The sequence below is a fragment of the Urocampus carinirostris genome, chromosome 12 (assembly GCF_059441175.1).
Source record: "Urocampus carinirostris isolate Australia breed hairy pipefish chromosome 12, RoL_Ucar_1.0, whole genome shotgun sequence".
Classification (NCBI taxonomy): Eukaryota; Metazoa; Chordata; class Actinopteri; order Syngnathiformes; family Syngnathidae; genus Urocampus; species Urocampus carinirostris.
Window position 1 is genome coordinate 9,165,064 of NC_142360.1, and position 23,420 is coordinate 9,188,483.

General features: G+C 39.4%; 1 protein-coding gene across 5 annotated transcripts in view; it reads right to left on the minus strand.

Annotated features, from left to right (window-relative positions):
- The window catches only part of sema6bb (sema domain, transmembrane domain (TM), and cytoplasmic domain, (semaphorin) 6Bb), a 298,494-nt gene that overhangs the window by 128,960 nt on the left and 146,114 nt on the right, over positions 1 to 23,420 (minus strand). For all 5 annotated transcript variants that reach the window (XM_088349347.1, XM_088349350.1, XM_088349348.1 and 2 more), the window contains 2 exons: positions 16,919 to 17,046; positions 9,204 to 9,318 (listed from right to left, as the gene is read on the minus strand). In XM_088349347.1, coding sequence (XP_088205473.1) covers positions 9,204 to 9,318; positions 16,919 to 17,027 — 224 coding nt within the window. In that variant the 5' untranslated portion in view covers positions 17,028 to 17,046. The remainder of the gene's footprint in view (positions 1 to 9,203; positions 9,319 to 16,918; positions 17,047 to 23,420) is intronic.

Below are 23,420 nucleotides of genomic sequence, written 5' to 3' on the forward strand. Positions count from 1 at the left end.
GTGGCATGCCTCCGGCCGCCCTTTGACTGTCCACCCACTTGGGTCTCACAGAATTCTAAGGGAAACACTGTTTGGTAGCCGCAAACACAGCTAGCCTCAATGAACTTAGATACGTTTCCACTTGTTGGTATTAAACTCTAAGTCCTCTCACACTTATGTAACGTTCTTGTGGTTAGCATGTTTACGACTAAGGGTAGCCGCTCCAATTTCAACATTTCTGGATATTAGGCCCGTGCTGTATTAGGGTTAGTTTAAGTATCACACAAGAGGGAGTGAGGTTGTACAGTTTATTATTACAGGTGATATGTGAAAAATGTCATCACGATCTTATAAAAGAGTTTTACACGCGCCGTCTATGAAGCAACGGCAATAAATGATAACAAATTTGGATTTGTGTGTTTAGGCGAGCGGTTATTTCGTTTGGCCAATAAAAAGGACAGCAATCAAAGGCGCAAGCTGTGGAGTTAGCTGTGAAACTAAGCTAAGTTGCAAAACAGCAACATTGAGGGGCAGGGGGTGGGATTTGGTTAAATAAACAAAAGAACGTTTAGGATGAGTTTAAAAAGAATGACGTTACTGCAATTTTGTCAATTGACTTTGGTGTATAGTGATCCCTTGCTGTAACAGGTTTACTTTTCAAAGTTTAGCGACTTCACGGATTTGCATTGTGTATTGTGTTCTGCATTTTGATTGCCTAAACTGTGGCTAAAAAGATAAGTACAGTATTAATAATAAAAATAATAATAATAATGCATTGTACTTTGAAGCGCCTTTCAGGAAATCTAAGGTCGCTGTACATATAGTAGGACACAATAATAGAACAAGGGTAAAACAAGCAAATAATAAATAGCAAATAAAACACAGTAGCGATAAAAGCGGGCGGTATTTGAGGCAGATGGTCAAGAAAAGGCAAGTCTGAAGAGATGAGTTTTGAAGGTGGAAAGGGTGGCAGAATTTCGGAGGTCAAGCGGCAATGAGTTCCAGAGCTGGGGGGCAGATCGGCTGAAAGCTCTGCTCCCCATGTGTCCGCTGAAGCTTTACATCTCGTCTATGTTATCGTCATTGAAGCGCGGTCTTGTATTAATAATTGTTAAACGAATGCTAAGGCCCCTAAAAAAGGTTTTGTACTTTGATTGTAATGCATTGCACAGTATTTAATTGTATCATAATCGGAAAAAAATCGCCTGTCACAGGTTAATTTGGGAACCTAACCCCGGCAATAAACTAAGGATCACTGTCCACTCATTAGCCGTGTTAGCATAATAGCTAAATGTCATATTGTTTTTCGTATTTGTGCTGTCGTCCCCTTTAAAAGCCAACACCACTCCTTCCAGCTTTAACAGCAAATTAGTTAATCAACATGCAGTCAAGTAACGCATTATTCAGCAACTATTTTTATCCTCGTTTGTGTACTTTTTGAGATGGGAAATTCTCTAAAGATTCAGAATCTAAGCTCTCAAAGATTAATATTTGATCATGTTTAAATGATTTCTTGATGGAAAATTTGTGTGCAATTGAAATCGGACAGTTGGAACTTTAAATATGGTAGTTTTTGTATGTAAAATAGATAAAATAAATAATACCGCATGTGTCTGGCCAAAGATGTTAGTGTTTTTTTACGAATTAAAGGCTTTCCGTGGGGCCTAACAAAAACATGTTTTGGGAGAGGTTTTAAAGAGACATTGTGTATCATTTAGCGCCTCCTAATGGTATAACATTTTATACAAACATGAGGTTCTCACAGAGGAAGTTGAGCAAATTGTCCGGCAGATTTCTGCTAAGGTGACTCCCAAAAAAAACAAAAACTGCGAAAGGCTGGGCAAAACAATGCGAAGAAAAATTTTGCTTTTTGGTCCCTTTGAGTGTCGGTAGTTTGTGATCCTTCTTGTGCTTGGTAGCACTTGTGATACACAGTGACATCTTCTGGTCAGATATCACACAATGCGCCTTTAATTTGGGTTTTGTACAACGGTATTTCGGACTAATGTTCTGTTTTAGGATAGAGACGTTGAAGCAGTGTCTGAAACTCATGACAAAAAGTTACCGGACACCTGGGCAGACAACTCTAAAAAGTTGCCCGCCCAGCCATAAAGTTGCCGGCCCCATTTTATGACAACTTGAAATGCAATAAGACGACTAATCGCAAAAATAAAACATTGTGGCAAAGTCTTAAGGATTGATAATCAGAATATATAACAGAACAACACTTTAAAATTAAGTTTATTATGAATCTACTTTAAACATTCATTGGATGTATATGACATCGCTGTTTTCCATCTGCCATCAGTATGTACCTATATTTACTCATCTTCATTCATGCAATGTTTGCGTTGCGTCGTCTGCTACAAGCCACGTGAACCCCTCTTTCCACAATGCTTTTGATGTACGTTTACGTTTTGTAGCGTCATACATTTTGTTAGCTTCTTTCGAATCTGAAAACGCTGGTCTACTAGTGATCCCAAGAGCCAAGAAAAGATCCGCAGGTTCGAGAGCGTTCTCCATTCAGGCCCCGGTGCTGTGGAATGCTCTTCCCCCTGAGATTAGATTTGCAACCTCAGTGGAAATGTTTAAATCTAAGCTTAAAACACACTTCAACTCTATAGCATATGAATAATCTATATTTTATGTTGATAATATGTGTATTATTTGCCCTCATGTAGGTTTTAGATGAGGGGATGGTGTCATAATAGTCTGTAGTTTGCAAAAGTCTTTGATCGGTGCAGCCCTTTGAGACTCTTTGTGATTAAGGGCTATACAAAAAAACATGACTTGACTTGAATCTTTCTTCTGGGCTGAGGTTTTAGCTTGATTCCTAACCATGCATTCATTTTTCCTGTGTTCTCTGTGCGTCTACTTGGAAAATGATATGCAAAGGCACGACCTTATAATGCTCAGGAAAGTCCGGAAGCGCGAAGTTATTCGATGGAGGCTTCTGATTGGCTGCCGAGTATGCAAATTGCCAAACGAACCGAAATTTCCAAACCAGACGAAGATTTCGAAATTGGAATAAAGCAAACGTTTGATTTGGAAAAAAAAAATAAAAATAGAAAAATAAAAAAATAAAAACAAAATATTTGTAGTTATTTTCTTCTTGAGAAGTTGCCGGCCATCCGGGCAGAGACGTTGTGTAAGTTGTACGCCCGACGTAAGATATGCACGCCCCGGGCGTCCGGGCAGACGTTATTTCAGACACTGGTTGAAGTGAAATATTTTTAGTTTGTCCGAGTAATTGACTAATAGACAAAACAATCAATAAATCAATCAAATGAAATGATGATACAATATATATTTGTATATATGTCGTAGCCCTGCTGACAAGAGACGAGGACTTCACAATTGTGTTTGCGCTCCAGAACGATTTCTGGCCTCTGGGGCATTTAACTATTCAGGATATCCCCCCTGCAACAAATGATCTCAAATTCCAAGTTTGTAAGCATTCCAAGTTTCTAAGGTCAGCTGTATTTTTAACCAAGACCCGCCGACCACGGGAGTCATGCTTTTTTATTATCATGCGCACGCAACTGATTACACGTCTTCTCGGCACAGACTGAACGGCTGAAAGGCGCTTACAAAGTTTTGATATATTTACTACTTTGCTTCTCAGCAGTAAGGTCGAAACCACGATTGGGTCATTTCCTGGCCCGTACGGTTCCCCTTATTGGAAAATGCTGTGACAGACAATAACCAGGAGCACATGCGGGGAAGGCCGTTGCCTGATTTTTAGCACGTTCCGAGACAAATTACAATTTGGAAAACACGCGCGGTAAATCTCTTGAGGGCAGTAACGTGCGGTGAGGTTCGTGTCTGGTGAGGCCCAGTCAGGTTTACAAATAAATTAGCCTGCATTGTATTCATCGTTTGATTGGCGGAAGAAGAAAGCAATCTATAAACTAGCATAGAAAAAAAGAACGTTTTATGGTCTCACCTTAACATATAAACGAAGTCTATGTGCTCCTTTACTTTGAATAAAAGCATCTGGAGATATAAAAACTGCACGATTTGGGGTAATAAACTACAGTAATAGCGATTTTTCAGACCTGTGTAGCAATTTTGATGGGATTTTCGATTTCTGTGCTCGTTTGGTTTTTGAGGAGAACTTAAACATAGCAACAGGCAAACTTACCTCGAGATGTCGTCCTTAGAGACTGAGAGTATACGACTGTAACGAAATAACAATTATAAATTTATAAGTGAAGAGCGGATGGCTAGCTAGACGCGAGTGACGGGTAACCGGGACTTCAGCAAGATCTTTGTGATAATTAAAACACATAATTTACAAATGTTGCGGTTTTAGTGGTAGCTTGAAGTCGTCCATTTCTTTGGTAATGGATCTGGCGTTGACGAATAGCCACGTTCCAGAGTATTGGCTTAAGAGTTGTTAGCCCAGTTGTTAACTTTCCCGTCCGATGCCGCCTAAGTTCACAGACGCGATAAAAATCCAGCCAGCACCCGCTGGTGATCCAATTTTCTTTGCGCTTTTCTGACCTTCCCGGGATTCCGATTTAATTAACCAATTTATTTTCAATGTAACAAACCGCTAAAGCAACGACCTGAGGCTTTTGTTTTGGTGGCCATTCATGCAAAGCCTATTGGACTTAAAGCTTACATCAGCCTATCAGAGTCGTGCACACACGTCTTGCAAAATTTGCCTTGCCTCCATTGGTTGGTGTCATTAAACCCTGCTTCTGAATGGCCGGTGCTATTAAACCACCAAATGTGACAATTCTTGTTGGCAAAACACTTCATCACTTAAATAACAAACTGGAACTATGATTCCTTGAAAAAAATGCAGTGTTTTGCGGTTACACTATTGCACTACGTCACATCGCAATATCAATTAGATTTTGGTTAATCGTGCAGCCCTAGAAGATAAGTAATCCTCCGATATGAAAAAAAAGTCCATGCAATAAGAAAATAAATACTTGATAGCTCTATTTGTTAGCTCGCTAATACTAACACCAGTTCTAATGGCTGGGGCTGAGTTGTGCGACAATTTGAAACGGTTGTTCTCACCATTGCCCTCTGCCATGAGGCAAGTGAAATGCATCCCTTAATCTGCATCTGCTCTTCACAGTAATAAGTTACATATTAAATGTATTGGTGGTATTTATATTATGTGAAAATTGAGCAATTTGGCAAAAGAAAATCCCCAAAATGTCTAGTTAAATGTGAAAGAACATTACCCTTGAATAAATATACAGTGATACAATGCTATGACACAGTTTAATTTAGCATCTTCATTGATTTGCATCATGCACTTTGTTCTGCATCTGATAGGCTAAACTGTCCCGAAGATAGTAGTTAATGGCCGTAGATAAAATTATATTTTTTACAGTGTACAGTACTTTAATTTGTTAATGAATTTAAAATGGTTTTGTTCTTTGATTGCAATGCATTGCAAAGTATTTAATGTACAATAATTGTACAAAAGTGAATAAAGATTTCTACTTTACGTGTTTCATTTTGGAACCTAACCCCTGCAATTAACATTACTGTCATTTACCCACTTCATGTTTTTAATTTTATATTTTCATGACAACAGGTGAGGCACAGCCTCAACTGCCGACCCTGACTTCAGGTCATTGGTTGGGAGCAACAAAAGTGGTACAGCAATGCAAGGTGGGTGTTTGTGCGCCTGGGATCGAGGTACTCAAAAACAAAGTCGAGATGTTCTCATTTTCCAACGGTTACTTGTTTTTTTGGGGACTTTTGACATTTCCAGCTGAGATTACTAAAAAATATTGAGTATGACTGATGTCATGTCTGGATTCCATAACAAAAGGTCAACAGGTGCCTTTTACATTAACAATCTTGTCCTGACCTTTCTACCCGGAGTAAATGTACCCCTAGGACATATGCAAAGAGCCATGAGGCAAGGTTGTAAACACACTACAAACAAGGATAAGTGATTGAACATGGTAAATAGCGTGCACGTGTGCCACATTAGTCGAAAAGATGATTTGCCCTGAAGTAAATTTCTTAAATTGGAGATACAACACGACATACAACGTAAACATCAACTCTTAGTGATTTTCAGATGCTCATTAAAGACAATGAGAAGAATTGTTTATTCAAGAAATATTTAGTGAATAATAAAAGTGGGTCGGTAGTTTGATAGGTAGCTAGGAAGAAGGTTTGATAGCTGTGTAGTTTGATGAATACCAAGGTAGTAAGGGAGGTAGATAGATCGATTAGTTAGGTTACAAAAAGAAAATGAGTGAGAAAGACAAATACTTGTTGTACTTATTCATAAAACATCATTTGCGTGCATGCATGTATGTGTGTTTGTATGTTTCTTATAGGCTGCGAAATGCCTAAAACCGACTTTTGTCAAAATCTACAAAGTTGTACTTTAGGCCTCATGGAGTGTTTTAGCTAGGTTTGAAGTCAAGGCACCCTAATAAATACAACAAAATCGATATACATCTGCTTTAGTGTACAAGCCGCTCAGGATCTGTATGCGGCCATCAAATTATCACAAAAATCTATATAAAAGTTGGAAAAAAAGAGATACAGACGCTTCCCTACTTACGAAGGAGAATTTGTTCGTAAGTTGTGTCAGTGCTATATTTAGCATGGAATGTATGTTTAAGGTTTACATAAGTATGTTTAAGGGTTGTATAAGTAACCTATTGTTTTGTACTAAAAAATAAACATTTCATAAAATATGCTCTATAACGATAAATAAAGTTAAGTTCAACTTACTTTTGGAAGATGGGCTTCATGAGCAATCCAACCATTTTCTTAACCGCATCAAACTTCTTTTGTATCAGCTGTGCACGACACGTTGCGTTCAATAAATTGAAGTAAATTGAAACTTCCTTATTCCACTTTCATTTCAAATGAAACGGCTCACTTCTTCTTTACACTACACACCAACCATATTGAATGGATGCACGAGATATTAAACAATAAAAATGAGTTTTTAGCGCACTGGAGATACAGTATAGAATCTTTACACACAAACTAGGAAATAGAAGCAGAATTTCTTCTTCGGCGTGGATGCTGAGTGACCTTTCACAGCGCCACACGCCAGTATTGGCGGAAAGAAGCACTACAGCACTGTCCTTTATTCGGAAAAAGGTGCACAATAAATGAATGAAATGATCTGCATTTATATAGCGCTTTTATCTAACTTGCACAATGTCTGGATATTTTTCCACATCCCAAAAAAAATGTTCGTATCTACCGTTTTGCGTAAGTCGGGAAGCATCTGTATTTTGTCAAAATGAGTTTTTTATAGAATTGTTAAATGTAGTAAATGTATACATAAGATAACTAATACATTGAAGCAATCTAGTGTCCACAAAAAAAATCACTATAAAAAGTAGATATTAGTCAAATATTTTGTCAAAATATGACCTCTTTTGCTGCTGCATTTCCTTCTAAGACCTCTCATGATTAAAAACAGGCCTTTTTGTGATTTTCGAATCTGAAGTTGTTGTCTGGCCTCTGGACAAGAGCTGAGGTCACGGTTGGTTCATCTAATTAAATTGCCTTTCAGTCTACTTTTTATAAAGTTATAAAAAACTTTGGCAAACCATTTTGCCCACTCAAAAAAGATCAAAGAGACAATCCTCCATCTGTGGTTCCTTCTCAAGGTTTCTTCTTGAATGTTGAAAATCAACAATATAGCCTAAAATTATTCATAAAATAAAAAATAAAAAACGGTATGTTCTGCATTTCAAGGTGCACCAGATTTTAAGGTGCACTCACCAAAAAGAGTCCTGTATGAGATTACTTTCATATATAAAGGCTCACTGTAAGGCGGATTGAAATTAGACTAGAGCAAGAACAAGGGTTGGTCTAAAAATGATTTGGTGCCAAATTTGTGTGTGAACAGTTAAAATATTGCGCGTATCATGATTGTGCTTGAAATTCGTGCAACGGGTTTCTAACTCACACCGCGAGAGCACCGTGTCCTATCCACTAAACCACAAGGGACACAGACGACACACGAAAATGCATTAGGTTTTATCTCCTCACACACTATTTTTAGTCATGGTACCATGTTGTTGATGTTATTTTTGAGCTTTTGGGTGCGCCTTATAGTCTGAAAAGGACCATTGGGGGGCTGTGAGGGTCTGCAAGGTCTTCTCTGCTGGCCTAAACTATGAGAATCATGTGATGTTCATTTTATTTGTAAATGAATACTTATTAAATAATTTCAAATTCTCTTTCTGCTTCCTTTAATTGCCTCTCCCTGGTTGTGATGCTTTCAGATGCGTGCTTTCACACTTAAGCATTTAACCAATCACTCTCAGCCATCAGTTTCTGCTAGGGTTGGAAATCTACAAGGGGGCCTTCAAAAACATTTCTGAAGACCTCGGCCTGTAAAATAAGTCTTAAGGAAAACTGTCAAGAAGTGGCCCCGGAGTGGGCCTGTTCTGAAAATAGGTCAACAGTGTTGGTGTTGATTATTTTAGTGATTTCTGACTGGGTCTATCTAACCCTACTTCCAACAATTAACCTGGTTATAACAAAGTAACAACGTAGTAATAACATGATTTTTTTTAAACAATACATATCAAACTGTGTGCGCGTTAATTAGTAACAAAAACTAGCTCTCATAAAGTTTGGTGACCTCTGGTTTAACAAATCAGATTCTGAGTTGGGTTCTGAAGGCATTCGCATGAGCCTTGAGAACGTTATAATTTCTCAAACTATTACTGGCAAGTAAGCTATTGCGCCAATAGCCATTAAACAAGGAAAAAATACTGTTGTGTTGATTTAATAGTTGAAGCTCAAACAACTCTAGAGCGAGCAAGCCTTTCGCAAGCGGGAAAAGGTTTTGTCCGCCACTTTCAGCCTAGAGGCAAAATCTAAATCCGAAACCCGACCCGTTTCGAATTTCGGGGCAGGTTAGTAGGTTGGGGTCGGGCCAAGCTTTTCACTCATTGACCTTTTTTTAACTATCCACCCGTCATTTTTCATTGTCTCTGTTTACAGAGTGTCTGGTTTAACTTTTATTTCTTTGCAAAAGACAGGCTTTATGTGTTGTACGTCCGTGGGGTGCAGAGCCCTTATCATAGAGACACCTCCTCCCACTTTTGCCGGCCAGCGCCCCAATTTGACCGCACTCGGTTGCGGACCCACCCTAATCCCCCCCAATCCTCACAAATAAATTTCAGTTGCAAGGCGCAGTTGTGAAATCCTCGGCATGCCACCGGATAGTACAGTAATATTAATCGAAAGTAACGTACCTGGCTCCAATGTAGAGCGTCCGGTTGGCTTGGATGACCCTCTGGATATGGAGAGGTTCTTGTCTCTGCCACGTGTGGTGAGGTCGTCCCAGGAACACCGGATAGCGTCTTGACACTATCACGGAGAGGAAGACACACGAGCATAATTACTGATCCCAATCTGCCGTTCCTTCTTGGAAAATTAATGTCCGGCCACATCCGAATTGGAGACTCCAGACTCGTTTGTAATGTGATCCGGCAGATGGATTGGCGCTCGGTCTGACATCGGATCTTCCCCACGGCCAACAATACTTATTCAAATCGCACTTTATCGTAAATCTTTGCCGATAACCATCAAGAACAAATTGCAGAGTACATGCCTGTGATGAATATTTCTTACATAATATGTTGAATTTGAACATCAGAAAAATATGAATGTGCAGTTTTTCTTTATGTAATTACTGTGAATTAGCAAACGGGACTCATTGTTTCTCGGTTGCAGCACACTTTATATTTCAGGGTCCACGATTCCCTTATTTTGAAATCAGCCTCCCTATAGTGAGTGTTCTATGACCATCAGCTAAAACTGACATTTAAACGATAAACTATTTGGTTTTCTAGTACAGTGGGTCTTGACTAGTCTGACTTAAGGGCCCCCCCATTCCACCTTAATGACAAGCTGAGACCTAAACCAAGGACAAATGCCCACTTCTCAAATGTATTAAATGAAAGGATGGTGCTGTCTAAAGCAAATATTATAGAATATATTCACCTTCATTTCCAAAAAACAAAATGGCCAGCAAAACCAAAACAACTACAAGTACAGAATACACTGGCATAAAAACCTACATTGCATATAAGAGACACCCTAAAACTGGTTTGAAATAGTCACATACTAAAATAAATTGGTACCTCAAATATATAAGAAACATGTACTTAAACACGGATGATTATTTAATTATGTTGATAATAAAGATAATGTACTTGAAACAAGCTAAAAATATAAGATTGTTTAACCACTTACTGTACCTGCCAGCTGCCCTTTAATGACAGACACTCGTACGCCATTTTAGTGTTTGCAATAATTTCCTTATTTGACTCTTGTTGTGTCACTGTTTACTATTTTTTTCTTCCATTCATCACTTTCTGGGGACACAATTATTATTGGCAGAAAAAGGAAATACAACTAACAAAATCACAATAAAATGCGATGTGGTGCCGCTCAAATACAATTAGGGACGGTGCCGATTGACTGAACAGAAGGAAGAGATCCCTATTATCCCTTTTAACGGTATAGGAGTGTAATCGACTCAGTTATTTTTTACAAGGCAAAGAACGATCGTTCGTAAGTTGAATTTGTTCGTAGGATGCTTCAGTGTTATATTTTGTATGTTTAAGGTTTATATAAGTATGTTCAAGGCTTTTATACGTAACCTGTATTGCTTTGTTCTAAAGAATAAACATTTATAGAATAATATACTCTATAAAGATAGATAAAGTTAAGTTTAACTTACTTTTGGAAGATGAGCTTCAAGAGCTCCTCCCCTGTGGTAAAAAGTGGCCGAAAAAAAGTGTCCCGATGATTTTCTTAACCGCATCAAGCTTTCTTATTCGACTTTCATTTCAAAAGAAACGGCTCGACTCATCTTTACACTTTAGACCAACCTTATCGAATGGATACACGAGATATTAAACAATAAAAACGTCAAACACGCGCTAGAGATTCAGTACACGTAGTATGTTTACACACAAACTAGGCAGAGGAAGCGGATTTCTTCTTCAGGGTGGACACTGGGTGACCTCTACCTGCGCCACATGCCGGTAGCGGCGGAAAGAAGCACTACAGTAATGTCCTCTACTCGGAAAAAGGTGCACACAACACAAAATCTAACTCACAGCAATGTCCGGATTTTTTCGACATCCCGAAAAAAAGGCACGTATATACCGTTTTTCGTAACTCGATTGGTCGTAAGGAGGGGCGTGTCTGTATTTATGGTAATAAAACAATAACAATTTTGATTTTTTTTTTTATTTGACAAAAATCTGAAACCCAATATCAAACACAAGCAAAAAGATCTGTACAGAAAAAGATCACATCGGGGAAAGAGTAAATTGAATTTCAAGGTCGGAACTTCCGAAAAGTCACCAACTGCTGCTTGTAGCACAAAGTTGGACCCGTCTTGTACTTCACGGTTGTTTTAATGTGCCGAAAAACACAACAACGAGGTTGACCTCATTTCTGACCTCAACCGTTGCGAACGAGCCTTCTACGATCCGACGTCCTTTCTCTCCTTCCGCGCCATTACTTCTTTATCTGCCCTTTTTAGCGCATTTTCTCTTTCTCTCTATATTTAGTCTCTCGTGCTGCTCTGCCATCCTAATTATTTTTATTCAGAGGAATCAATCAGAGGTGTCAGTCATTGTCTTCCTGTTATAACTCGCGTGTCAAAATACACGGGAAATATCGTTTCTTTTATGCATAGTGTCAGCGTATAAAATGTAAAACCAGAAATAAATGCACATATCTCCCTCTAGTGACCATTTGGTCTTTATTTGGGAGTATGCGTCCAATCCAGCATCAGCGCCAACGACATAATTATGAATAACAAATAATTATTCTTTCTAGCAAGCGCTGATGTAAAATTCCCGATACGTCTTTGATGCGGCTATTTTGAGAACTTGCATTTCTGGGGCTTCGTTCTCGAGTCTTTTGATCATGTATGCATGATTCTGCACGCAAGTTTTCGGAAATTGCGTGTACTGTAAATACGTATTTCGACTTCAATGTCTGGCTGCACAGGGAAAAACAAGTATGTTTGTTTTTTTCTCCATGTTGCCAGCTCAATGCTAACACAGTGTCAGGGAAGCTAATACAATTAGCATCGATAGCCGGAATAAACTACCGTAATTACCGCACTATAAAGCGCACCTAAAACCCTTTAATTTTTTCAAAAGCTGACCATGTGCCTATGATACAGTGCGCCTTATATATGGATCAAAATTGATTCGCAATGTCTCGCAACTAAGGCAAGCAACCGCCGACTACATTTTCCCCCTTAGGAAAAGTATTTTGTGGTGCATTCTGGGATATATATATATATATATATATATATATATATATATATATATATATATGTGTATGTACTGGCGTTTAATTTCCTAACAATGTGTCAATCATCATTTGAATCGGGCTAAAGTTATACGGAGCTAAAGGAGGCGGGTCCTTTTCGGCATTTACAGGCTCGTGCTGAAACGGTGTAAAACAAAGCCTGCAATTGGTCCCAAAAGTTATGTTGCTCTAGGGCCTGGAGAAAACATTTGTACGAGTCTGTATTTGTAAACAGGAATTATGGGGCTAAACAGACAGCTATCAACAAGCAACCTCTATCGATGCAGGGATGCTTCTCGGCGGATTTTTTTCTTTAATTTGTCCGTATTATTGCGTGTTTTGGAGAGTGTAAATACTCTACACGGTTGGATTTACTACACTCACGGATGTAAGAGGACAATGGTTGTGTATTATTAATGAATGTGATGGCTGCAAGACAACTTTGGTGAGCTACCCCGGCTTTATATTTTACCAGTATCTTGTTTAAAACTGATCTTGTTGTTTCTGTGATGAGTCTATCTTTAAATTCAACTATACTCAATTTAAAGTGTTTATTGTCATATGCACAGTAAAGAACCACGTTTTGCTGCAAAATGAAATTCTTAGTTTGCTGTCCACACAGTTGCCAGCAAAAAAGAAAATAGAAACTAAGAAATTGAATCCCAAGATTTTAACCTTCCTAACAATATGTGGAATGACGCATTTGAGTGATTGGTGACATTGTACAGACACCGTGTCCAAACGTGTCTGAGACAGGTATTTGCTTCTTTGCGAGCAGTCGGAATGTCAAGGGATTAAAAGGTTTGACTGAACTATCTGTTTTGTTGACGTTGTAGTCTGGTGCGCCTTATGTACGGAAAATATAGGACAAAAAACTTTTTGGGCGGGTCGCCTTATAGTGCCAAAAATCCGGTAATATACCAACAGAAATGCTGCAACACATACAGACATGTTGTTTATAGGGAACAGATAAACTTTATGACATTTTCAAATTCAAATTGGCAATTTTAAACCGTCTGAAGCAGAGATGCAGTCATGGAAATATCAAATCAAAAGTATATTGAGTGGTTATTTATTCAGTGTTAAAGTGTTTTCTCATAGAACTTTACCATTTTTCTATTTCTTTTTCAAAATTGATTAATTTTAACACTATATTATAAATATTATTAATGCAATTAGCATGTTACATATTACTATGCTGAGCGTCTGCAGATGCAGAGTAAGGCATGAAATTCTCTTGCCTCATGGCAGATGGCGAAGATGAGACCAAAGCTTAGCCTGTCAGGACCAAAACGGAGACAGGACTCACCTGCGTGCGTTTCTCTTAGTTTTATTAGGAAAAAGGGAAAGGATAGTGCACACGATCCGTAGATCGCTGGTCGCAGGGAGCAGGTTGCTCAGACGCGGAAGTTTTATTTCCGTGGCGAGCGAAGGCAGTGTCGAGAGCGGAAAAACAGGTCAGTAGCCGGGACGGGGGAGCAAAAATTTAGTTTTGTATAACGGGCTGCTAAAAACCCTTCCGCAACAAATGGGACAATAGTTTGGACACCAATTAGGTGCCCAATTGAAGACTCCAGGATGATAGTTTGAGGCCCACACCTTAATAAGAAAGTTAAAGGGACAGTGTGTATGATTTTCCCAATAGACGTCGCTGTCTTCTGTCGTGCTGCCGAAAAAGACTGCGAAAAGCACAACGGAATAATACAAAATCCGGAGACTCGAAGTGTCCAAAACACACTTTATTACATTTGAAAAGAAGAGAATTAAAAAAGAAAAAAGAAAATAAAAGAGAAATAAAAAAGAAAGGAAAAAAAATAAAAAAAATTAAAATAGAAAAATAAATGTTGAGACAAAAAGTAAAACTCACGAAAAAAGGAAAATAAAAATGAACAAAATACATAAATGAAAACAAAATCTAAATTTAGATTGCATTTTTATCAATCTTTAGTTTCTTTCCTTTTTTCTTTCTTTTTCTTAATTTTCTTTTTTTGCTTTCCATTACCATACTTTTCTTTTTGTCCTTTTTTGCTTCTTTTTTTAGTTTTCTTCCCGTTTTTCATCTTAAAAAAAATCCCATGTTTTTGTCTTTCTTTAAGAAAGGCTGGGTAAAAGTTAAAAGAAAAAGGGTGCTTTTTGCCCACTTTCAGTCTCCGTAGTTTGCAGTCTTCGTGGACTCTTTTTCATAAGCCCTTTGAGACTCTTTGTGATTAAGAGCTATACAAATAAAAATGACTTGACTTGACTTGATATTGCACTACACATTACAGCGACATCTAGTGGACAAATATAAAACACTATCTTTATAAGAAAGGCATAATGTTTTTATTAGTGCTGCTTTTGTGGAAAACCCCATTTGGCCGAACCTCACCCGAATCCTAGCTTCTCAAACTCAATTGAGTTTGAGATTCCTGTAGTTAGGCAGTTGGTTGCTTGGTTGGAGCCCTTAACCACAAGGGCTGTAGGGGCACTATTTCCTGTGGTGTGTCTTGGGCAAGTACAGCCTGGTGGCGGACACCCTTCTCCAGGCTTAGACGTGCAAAATGTTAATCACAGTATCAATTCAAGAATTGTGGATAGCGTTACAATGAATGAGTGCTTGATATCATTAATTTAGCTCAATCAAAATAACACAATTAACCGGATGATAAATTTAAACGAATGGCATTTAGGCCCCTTCATAAAAAGAAAGAGAGTGGAAATGTGCAACAGATCAACTGCACCAAAGACTCTCGTTCATTAAAGCTTTCGCCCCCGGTCACAGCATAGCTAAGCTACACCCCGACCGCTAATTTCCGTTCATTAACATTTTCAAGTGTGGGAAAGGCAGTCTCCTGAACCGATTCTGAGGTCTGCACTTTGCTAGCGATACATTAAGAAGGTCGGCAAGCCGTTCATCAATACATTCGATCCACGTTCGATCCGGCGCTTGCCCAAGACTGCTGAGCTAACACAGAGACTCCGAGTCTAAGTGTAGATCCCTGGGGACGCAGAGGATGGTGTGTGGGAACGTTGAAAACAAGCGCACCCACCTTTCCACACCCGTGCAGCCTCGTCACACCCCATCGAACCCCGGCCAACCCCGACAAACCCCGACAAACCCCGCACACCACGCCACCCTTTTAACACATCACTTTAGGGGCATTTGAACCTTGCACACAACTTTTTTCAGACCGATATGAGTATCCACACTTTGGTACCCACCAATGAGGTTAAAATATATTGCTCACAATATTTGCATAACGATGGTGGCAACGGGCATCAAACCCAGATAGCACCTGTGGTAGCGTCGAATCTTAGATAACATTTGAAAGGGTAGAAACATTTTTGACTCGAAGAGCCATAAAAGCAAAAAATAAAAAATCTTTTTTCGAGAGCCTGCGTCCAATATCAATACAGACGCTCCCCTACTTACGACCATTTGACTTACCTAAAATAGTAGATACAAACATTTTTTTCCGGATATCGAAAATATGTGGACATTGCTGTAGGTTAGATTTTGTATTGTGTGCAGCTTTTTCCGAGTAGAGGACATTACTGTAGTGCTACTTTCCGCCGCGTGGCACCGTAAGAGGTCACCCAGCATCCACCCCAAAATCGTCTTCCTCTTCCTAGTTCGTGTGTAAACATACTATACTGTATCTCCAGCACGCTAAGAACTTTGACATTTTTAATTGTTTTATATCTTGTGCATCCATTTAATATGGTTGGTGCAAAGTGTAAAGGAGAGGCGATCCGATTTGGAACGAAAGTAGGATAAGAAAGCTTGATGCGGTTGAGAAAATGGTTGGATCGCTCTTTTTCGGCCACTTTTTACATAGGAGGAAGTTGCTCATCTGCTGAAGCTCATCTTCCAAAATTAAGGTAAACGTATCTTTATTTATCTTTATAGAGCATATTTTTTCATAACATTTTTATTTTCAAGTACAAAACAATACAGATTACTTAAACACGCCCTAAACATACTTATATAAACCTGAAACATACATTCCATACAAAATATAGCACTGAAACAACTTACGCACAAATTCAACTTACGAACAATCGTCCGGAACCCATCTCGTTCGTAAGTAAGGCAGCGTCTGTAAAATTAGTCTCCCTCCCGCAGTCACATAAGAGTGTGCAGGCTCAATTTGTCTGGCAATTTTGTCCTGAACAATGATTTCTAAAAAAAAAAAAAGTGCAAGCAAAGTTATTTTGTAAAAAAGACAGAAAATACAGCAACCGACGATAGGAGAAAGACTGCGCGGGCGCCCTGTGTATAACTCCGGCCATTCCTTCCACTCACCCAATCAAATTGCTCTGGGTGCTTTGCTAGAGCTTTTGGGTAAAATGTTTGATTTGGGTTAAAGTTTGTTCTGTGGCTTCTCATCATAAAATGCCTCAACAATAAACATAGATTGTTTGATGAACTTCTATATAAAAGATTATATAACCATTTACAACCACAACGGGGTCTTATCAATTTATCACACTTTTTTAAGTCAGGGTACCAGACACAAATGTTAGAGAAAGGAGAAAAAATAAATTGATGATATTTTATCAGCATTTTTTATGTACTCGCCCCCAAGTACAGAGCAGAAAATCTTTGGTAGGCGCTGCAGGGGAAATGTCGTGAGAACGTTGGTACCTTCAGTGGGGATGAAGTTTAAAGGGCCTGGTTCCTCTGGGAACGCCGAACCGGCCGTTCGGAGCAGCCAGAAGAGGAGGAAAAAGGAGGGAGGAGCTGTTGTCTCCATGGCAACAGAGTTACGGAGCCTGGGCACAAATGAGAAATAAAAAAAGAAAGGGAAGTGAATATTTGCAAAACGAAACGCAGCAATGCGAAGATCAAACACACAAACATGAACTCAATCTTGATGGGGGATTTTGACAAAGAATAGAAACATGTGATTCCAAATTGAGATTTGCTAGGTTTACGGGGTTAGTTTTATTATGTTCTTGCAAGGCCACCAAACAAATGTATTCTAACATGTTTTTTAATGAGAACAATATTAACCTGCAGAGCAGTGTTTGACTTCATGAAAATCATCATTTTGAGGTTTTGTTAAAAATGAAAACTTCAGGCTGGAGATGAGTTACATCGAAAGATGATGTTTATTGTGAGATTGCTGATCCAAGCGTAAAACAAAAAAAACACTAAAATGTGAATTCAATTTAGAAAATGTCACAAACTAAAGGATCTTTGATATTTTTTAAAAATCTCAACTTCAACATGGCACTAAGAAATTCTTAATTATCAAATTACTTCTTTTTGTGGCCCTAATGCATCAGGGATGAAAAATATCCCGCGATTCACTATCCCTCATTGTGCAATAAGGGGGCGGCAGAGCGCATTTTTGTTTTTTTTGCATTCAGATCGCTGAAGTGTGCTATTGTGGCCCATCCATTATCCCCAATCGATTATTTCTGAGAATAAGGATCGAGAGAGCACATTTTTCAATTACATTTTTGTAAATCAAAATACATTTTGTTTACATACAACATTTAAAAATGCACAACTTTAACATAATTTAAAAAAATATAAATCATTCTGTTTACTGGATATAAGTCAAAATTTAAAACAACAAAATTCAACTCTAAAATCAGAAGGTCAGCTTATATTTGCATTAAACAAAATAACCACCAAGACGGGCACAGCCACCAGCGCCACCCAATGGTCCTCGTGCTCCCCTGTCACCCGATCTCTTTTTCTTGTTTAGTCAATAAGCACAGTCCAGGTTATGATTGATAGGGACCACATTTCATTATATTGTGATTTAGAGTGTTTTATTGCGTTGTTTTTTTTTTCGAAAATAATGGATCCCAAGAAAGTTAGTAATAAGCAAAATTGCAAAACAATGAAAATCAACAATCGAGGCAAAGAAGGAAATTATTACAAAATACGGAGTATCTGCCATAGTAGTGCTGCTTAAAAGTATAGTAAATGTTTCACAACTGTTTAGTTTTCATATTTATTACTAGTAAATTAATAATTTTTTAGGTACACATTGAATTAATATTTTGGGTACGTTTTTCTTTTAGTGAGTGCTGTCCAAAAGACGTTTTAGGGGTCGGTTTATACGCTATAGATCAGGGGTGGCGAACAAGTTTAACAAAAAGAGCCGAAATTTTAAACTGTGAGATTTAAAGAGCCATACCACGCACTGACCTGCCATGACAGACAGACACACACAAACACACACTCCTCTTCTTACAATACAACAAGTATTGTTCTTGTGTTGATTTCAAGGAAAGTGTCCACCCTCAAAACACACAAAAAAACTAAAAATGAAACAAGGCAAAGAGCCACAGTACATAGAAAATATGAGGAGGCAAAGAGCCGCATTCTTATTGGCCAAGAGTCGCATGCGGCTCTAGAGCCACGTGTTCGCCACCCCTGCTATAGATGTTTTCATGTGAGTACATGCAGTAAGTAATTGATGGTGACACAAAGTCAAATTTGGAAAATAACACCTTGTAAATCGAAGTAGAATCACTGCAGAAAGTTAGTATCGATAACAAGCCCCGCTTAAAAGAACCGTGTCATAAGCTCTCTCTCTACCGTTAACCAGAACCAATCACCTCCCTGCTCTGTCACTGCACCCTGATCTGTTCCACCTGTCAGTTCTCGTTTACCACCAGCTGTTCTGAATTCACTGCCAATCAAGCTCTGTATTTAAAGCCCTACCTTACAGCCTACTTTTGTCAGATCGTCAGCAAAGCCTACACCCGGAACCTGTTTGTCTGCGCTTCTGACTCTGAACTTGGACCTGTTTGACCCTTGTGCCTTCTCTTCTGCCCAGGTCTTCCAGACTCGTGTTTCACCTGCTCCAAGACCTGCTACACCAGCCTTGTTGCTCAGTTACCTCTTCGTTCCATCTTTTAAGCCATCTTCCTTAAATGTAGTCCCAAATCTCAACTTCAAGATTTCTCTTCACTCAAAAACCCTCTTTCCCGTTTCCCCCATCCCTAAATAAACTTTCTTAACATGATACAATTGTGGTCCTTGTCCGTCTGATCCGTGACAAACCGCTTCATTACGCAGTGCAGCAATGGGTGCAATAAAATTCATAGTCCTCTCCATAATGCTGTTGCAAAATCCCTTCAAGTGTCGTTTTGGGATGCAAAACATTAAGCAAGATAGAGTGCGAAAACTCCATACGACATGTTAAGCCTCAGGATATTGTACAGGATATGAAATAGTCCAGGAGTTGACTACACGCAAGCCACGGCATAAATTTCTCTTATTTTTTTCCCCCTCCACTCCATCAGGCGGTAAGATCCGCATCAACGGGAATCTTTATGACTTAAGCCACAAAACTCCAAAGGCTTTACAAGCGGCCGCTGCGTGCAAAGCGCCGGAATCCGCGGCGTGTCACTGCCTCATTTGTAATCATCACTTTCCTTGTCGGCCATGTTTGCAAGTTATGCTAATCGCTCTCCCGTGGAACATTTTACGGCCTTTCCGAAAGATCGTCCAAAAGCAACATCTTGTTCTAATGAACGGAGGGATGAGTCACGATTTTTTTTACCCCAACCCAACCGGCATTTCTGGGATGCGTTGTTTCAAAACTCTCGCTTTTGTGGAAATAAAGAAAGAAATTATAATAATAAAAATGTAGTTTGGCACATTTTTGGGCGGCATTAGCTCAGGAGGTAGAGCACTCGTCTTGGGATCAAGAGATCAAAGGTTCAATTCCCGGCTCCTCAGTGTTATGTCGAAGTGTCCTTGGGCAAGACACTGAATCCCTACTGCCCCCAATAAGCAGGTCGGCGCCTTGCATGGCTGCATGACCACCATTGGTGTGTGAGTGTGTGTGTGAATGGGTAGGTGTGAAGCACATTGTAAAGCGCTTTGGGAAGTTTTTTTAGTCACTTTCTGAGCACCCCTGACTGATGTGTTCCCAAAATATATTATATATATATATAAATATATATATATAAATATATATATATATATATATATATATATATATATATATATATATATATATATATATATATATATATATATATATATATATATATATATATATATATATATATATATATATAATATTAAACTGATTTTGGAATGACAGCAGACGGCTGACAAGAATACTGTAAATTCGTATCACACGGAAAGATCTTCTGTGTAATATTTGACCGCTAGATGTCACTGTGTTGTGTAGTGTCACTGAAAATGGTGTTAAAAAGCACAGGGAAGAATATACACTACGGAGACTCAATGTGACCAAACCACATAGCCGTAGCAGCAAGAGGACAGATAATTATGTCAGCCCCCTCCGGGCTCATGATATGTAAAATAAAGATACATTTCTCGACCTACGAATATTAAAAAAAAACACACGCTTATGATGGTGCATTATTCCATCATTACTTATATCAACATTTTTAAATTAAGTTTTTTATCACTCGTAGATGCTAAATATGTCAGAACCTGAACAGAAGGTAGACCCAAACGCGTAACGTTTTCACACTAAGCTACAGAAGCTGAGCAGTCATGCCCGGGAACACAAAAGCCAGCGATTCGGCGTTCACTGGGCAGGAGAAGCGGGGCAGAGAAGTCAGGCGCGGGAAAACAGGAAACTTGGGGCAGGCCAGTAGGATACTGGACAGGACAGACAGGATCGATAACATGCGCGGGAACACAAACGCCTGCGCTTTGGCAATCACTGGGCAGGAGAAGCGGGGTAGGGAATTCAAACGTGGGAAAACAGGAAGCAGACGAGCAGGATACCAGATGGGACGGGACAGACGGGATCGATACAATGCGTGGGAACACAAACGCCAGCGCTTCGGCGATCGCTGGGCAGGAGAAGCGGGGTAGAAAAGTCAGGCGCCGGAAAACAGGAAGCCAGGGGCAGACGAGCAGGATACCGGACAGGACGGGATATAGGATAACGGGAATTGGATCAGGGATCGATACAGGATACAGGATACGGGACAGACGGGATCGATAATGAGGAGGGTACCGGACAGGACGGGACAGATGAACAGAAGTCTAAGCAGCAAGATGGACGCGAGGAAGGACGCGAGGATGTAACTAATTCCACCATTCATCCCTCGCCGGACAACCCACACGAAAAGCCACAAGAGCGGCAGCTTTTGAAGATTTCGACAAAGACTACAAAGAGTTCAGCTAAGTCAAATGATTCAGCAAAGCTGAAATTTGGTCTGTTAAATATTAGATCGCTTGCTCCAAAAGCTTTACTTGTTGATAACATTATTCAAGATTATAAACTTAACTGTATGGGTCTGTGTGAAACTTGGTTACGCCCGGATGAGTATTTAGCGCTAAATTATGCTTCTCCCCCAGACTACGAGAGTAGCCATATAGCACGCACGTTGAAAAGGGGTGGTGGTGTTGCGCTAATTTCTGAAAAATCGCTCAAATTTAATCCACGTACCTCTAATAATTACAAGGCGTTTGAGGCTCTTGTGATGCGGTCCTCTCTATTGTCAATTTATGTAATAACTATCTATCGTGCACCTGGGCCATACACAACTTTCTTAGACGAATTTGCTGAACTTTTGTCTGAACTTGTAATCTATGCAGACAAAATTATAATTATGGGAGACTTTAACATTTATATGAACTCCCCACTCAATTCACTTACTATTGCGTTTAGGTCTCTAATTGATGCATTTGGCTTTAATCAACTGGTTGATTTGCCAACCCATAAAAATGGGAACACGCTAGACTTGATTCTGACTCGAGGAGTTTTAACCTCAAACATTATGGTGTTACCGTGTACTACCGTTATCTCGGATCATTATTTAGTTACATTTGAGGTGCTAGCTAAGTGTAGTGTTAAAAAAGCTGAAGTATTTAGCGGACGCAATATAAGCACTGGCACAGTTTCTGAGCTCTTTGAACTCCTTCCTGGAGCAGTTGCGTCCTTTCCTACATATAATGGCTCGATTGACTCACTCATGAATGAGTTCAATACCACCCTGACTAGTGTGCTGGATTCAATTGCGCCCATAAAACTAAAATCACGTCCTAAAAGACGCACGCCTTGGTTTACTGATGAAACTAGAACCCTTAAACAAGAATGCAGGAAATTGGAAAGAAAATGGCACGCTACCAAGCTTGAGGTTTTCCATCAAACCTGGTGTGACAGCTTGTTAAAGTATAAAGCGGCCCTTGCCTCTGCAAAATCGGCCTACCTTTTGAAGGTGATTGCGTCTCAAAAGAACAACCCCAAAGCCCTTTTTGACACTGTAGCATCGCTTACAAGGCAACAGACTATCGCAGATAGTTCGACACACTCTGCTCAGGACTTAATGGTCTTCTTTACTAAGAAGATTCAATGCATACAGGAAGAAATTGCTAAAGAAATTATTAATACCACACATATTAAAGGACTGAAATTTACAGAAGCACGACAGGGTGGCTGCCTTGGGAAAATGGCCGGTTTTAGTGAACTGTCACTTGATGATCTCAAACAGGTGGTAAATGCGGCCAAACCGACAACTTGCCAGTTCGACCCGCTCCCAGGTTCACTTATTAAAAGTCTTTTTGGCGTCCTTGGACCTTCAGTTCTAAATATTATAAACATATCCCTCTCCTCAGGTGTAGTTCCAGCAGCTTTTAAGTCCGCCGTTATTAAACCCACACTGAAACGACCCAACCTTGATCCAGAAATATTAAGTGATTACAGACCTGTGTCAAACCTACCTTTCCTCCCTAAAGTACTCGAAAAAGTAGTGGCACAGCAGCTGAATGCTTTCATATCCGAGAATAACCTTTTTGAATCCATGCAATCAGGATTCAGGGCTAACCACTCTACTGAGACAGTTCTGATCAAGGTAACAAATGATCTCCTAATGTCAATGGATTCTGGCGCTTCATCACTTTTGCTGCTGCTGGATCTTAGTGCTGCTTTTGACACAGTGCACCACAATATCCTACTAGAACGGTTGGAAAAATGGATTGGTCTCTCAGGAACCGTCCTCTCGTGGTTCAGATCCTACCTCTTAGATAGGACGCACTGTGTTAAATATGGTGAAATGACATCTGAGCCCTTTAATGTTACCTGCGGTGTTCCGCAGGGTTCAGTGCTTGGCCCCCTTCTTTTCAACATTTACATGCTTCCATTAGGTGACATTATTCGCAAGTACAATATCAGCTTCCACTGCTACGC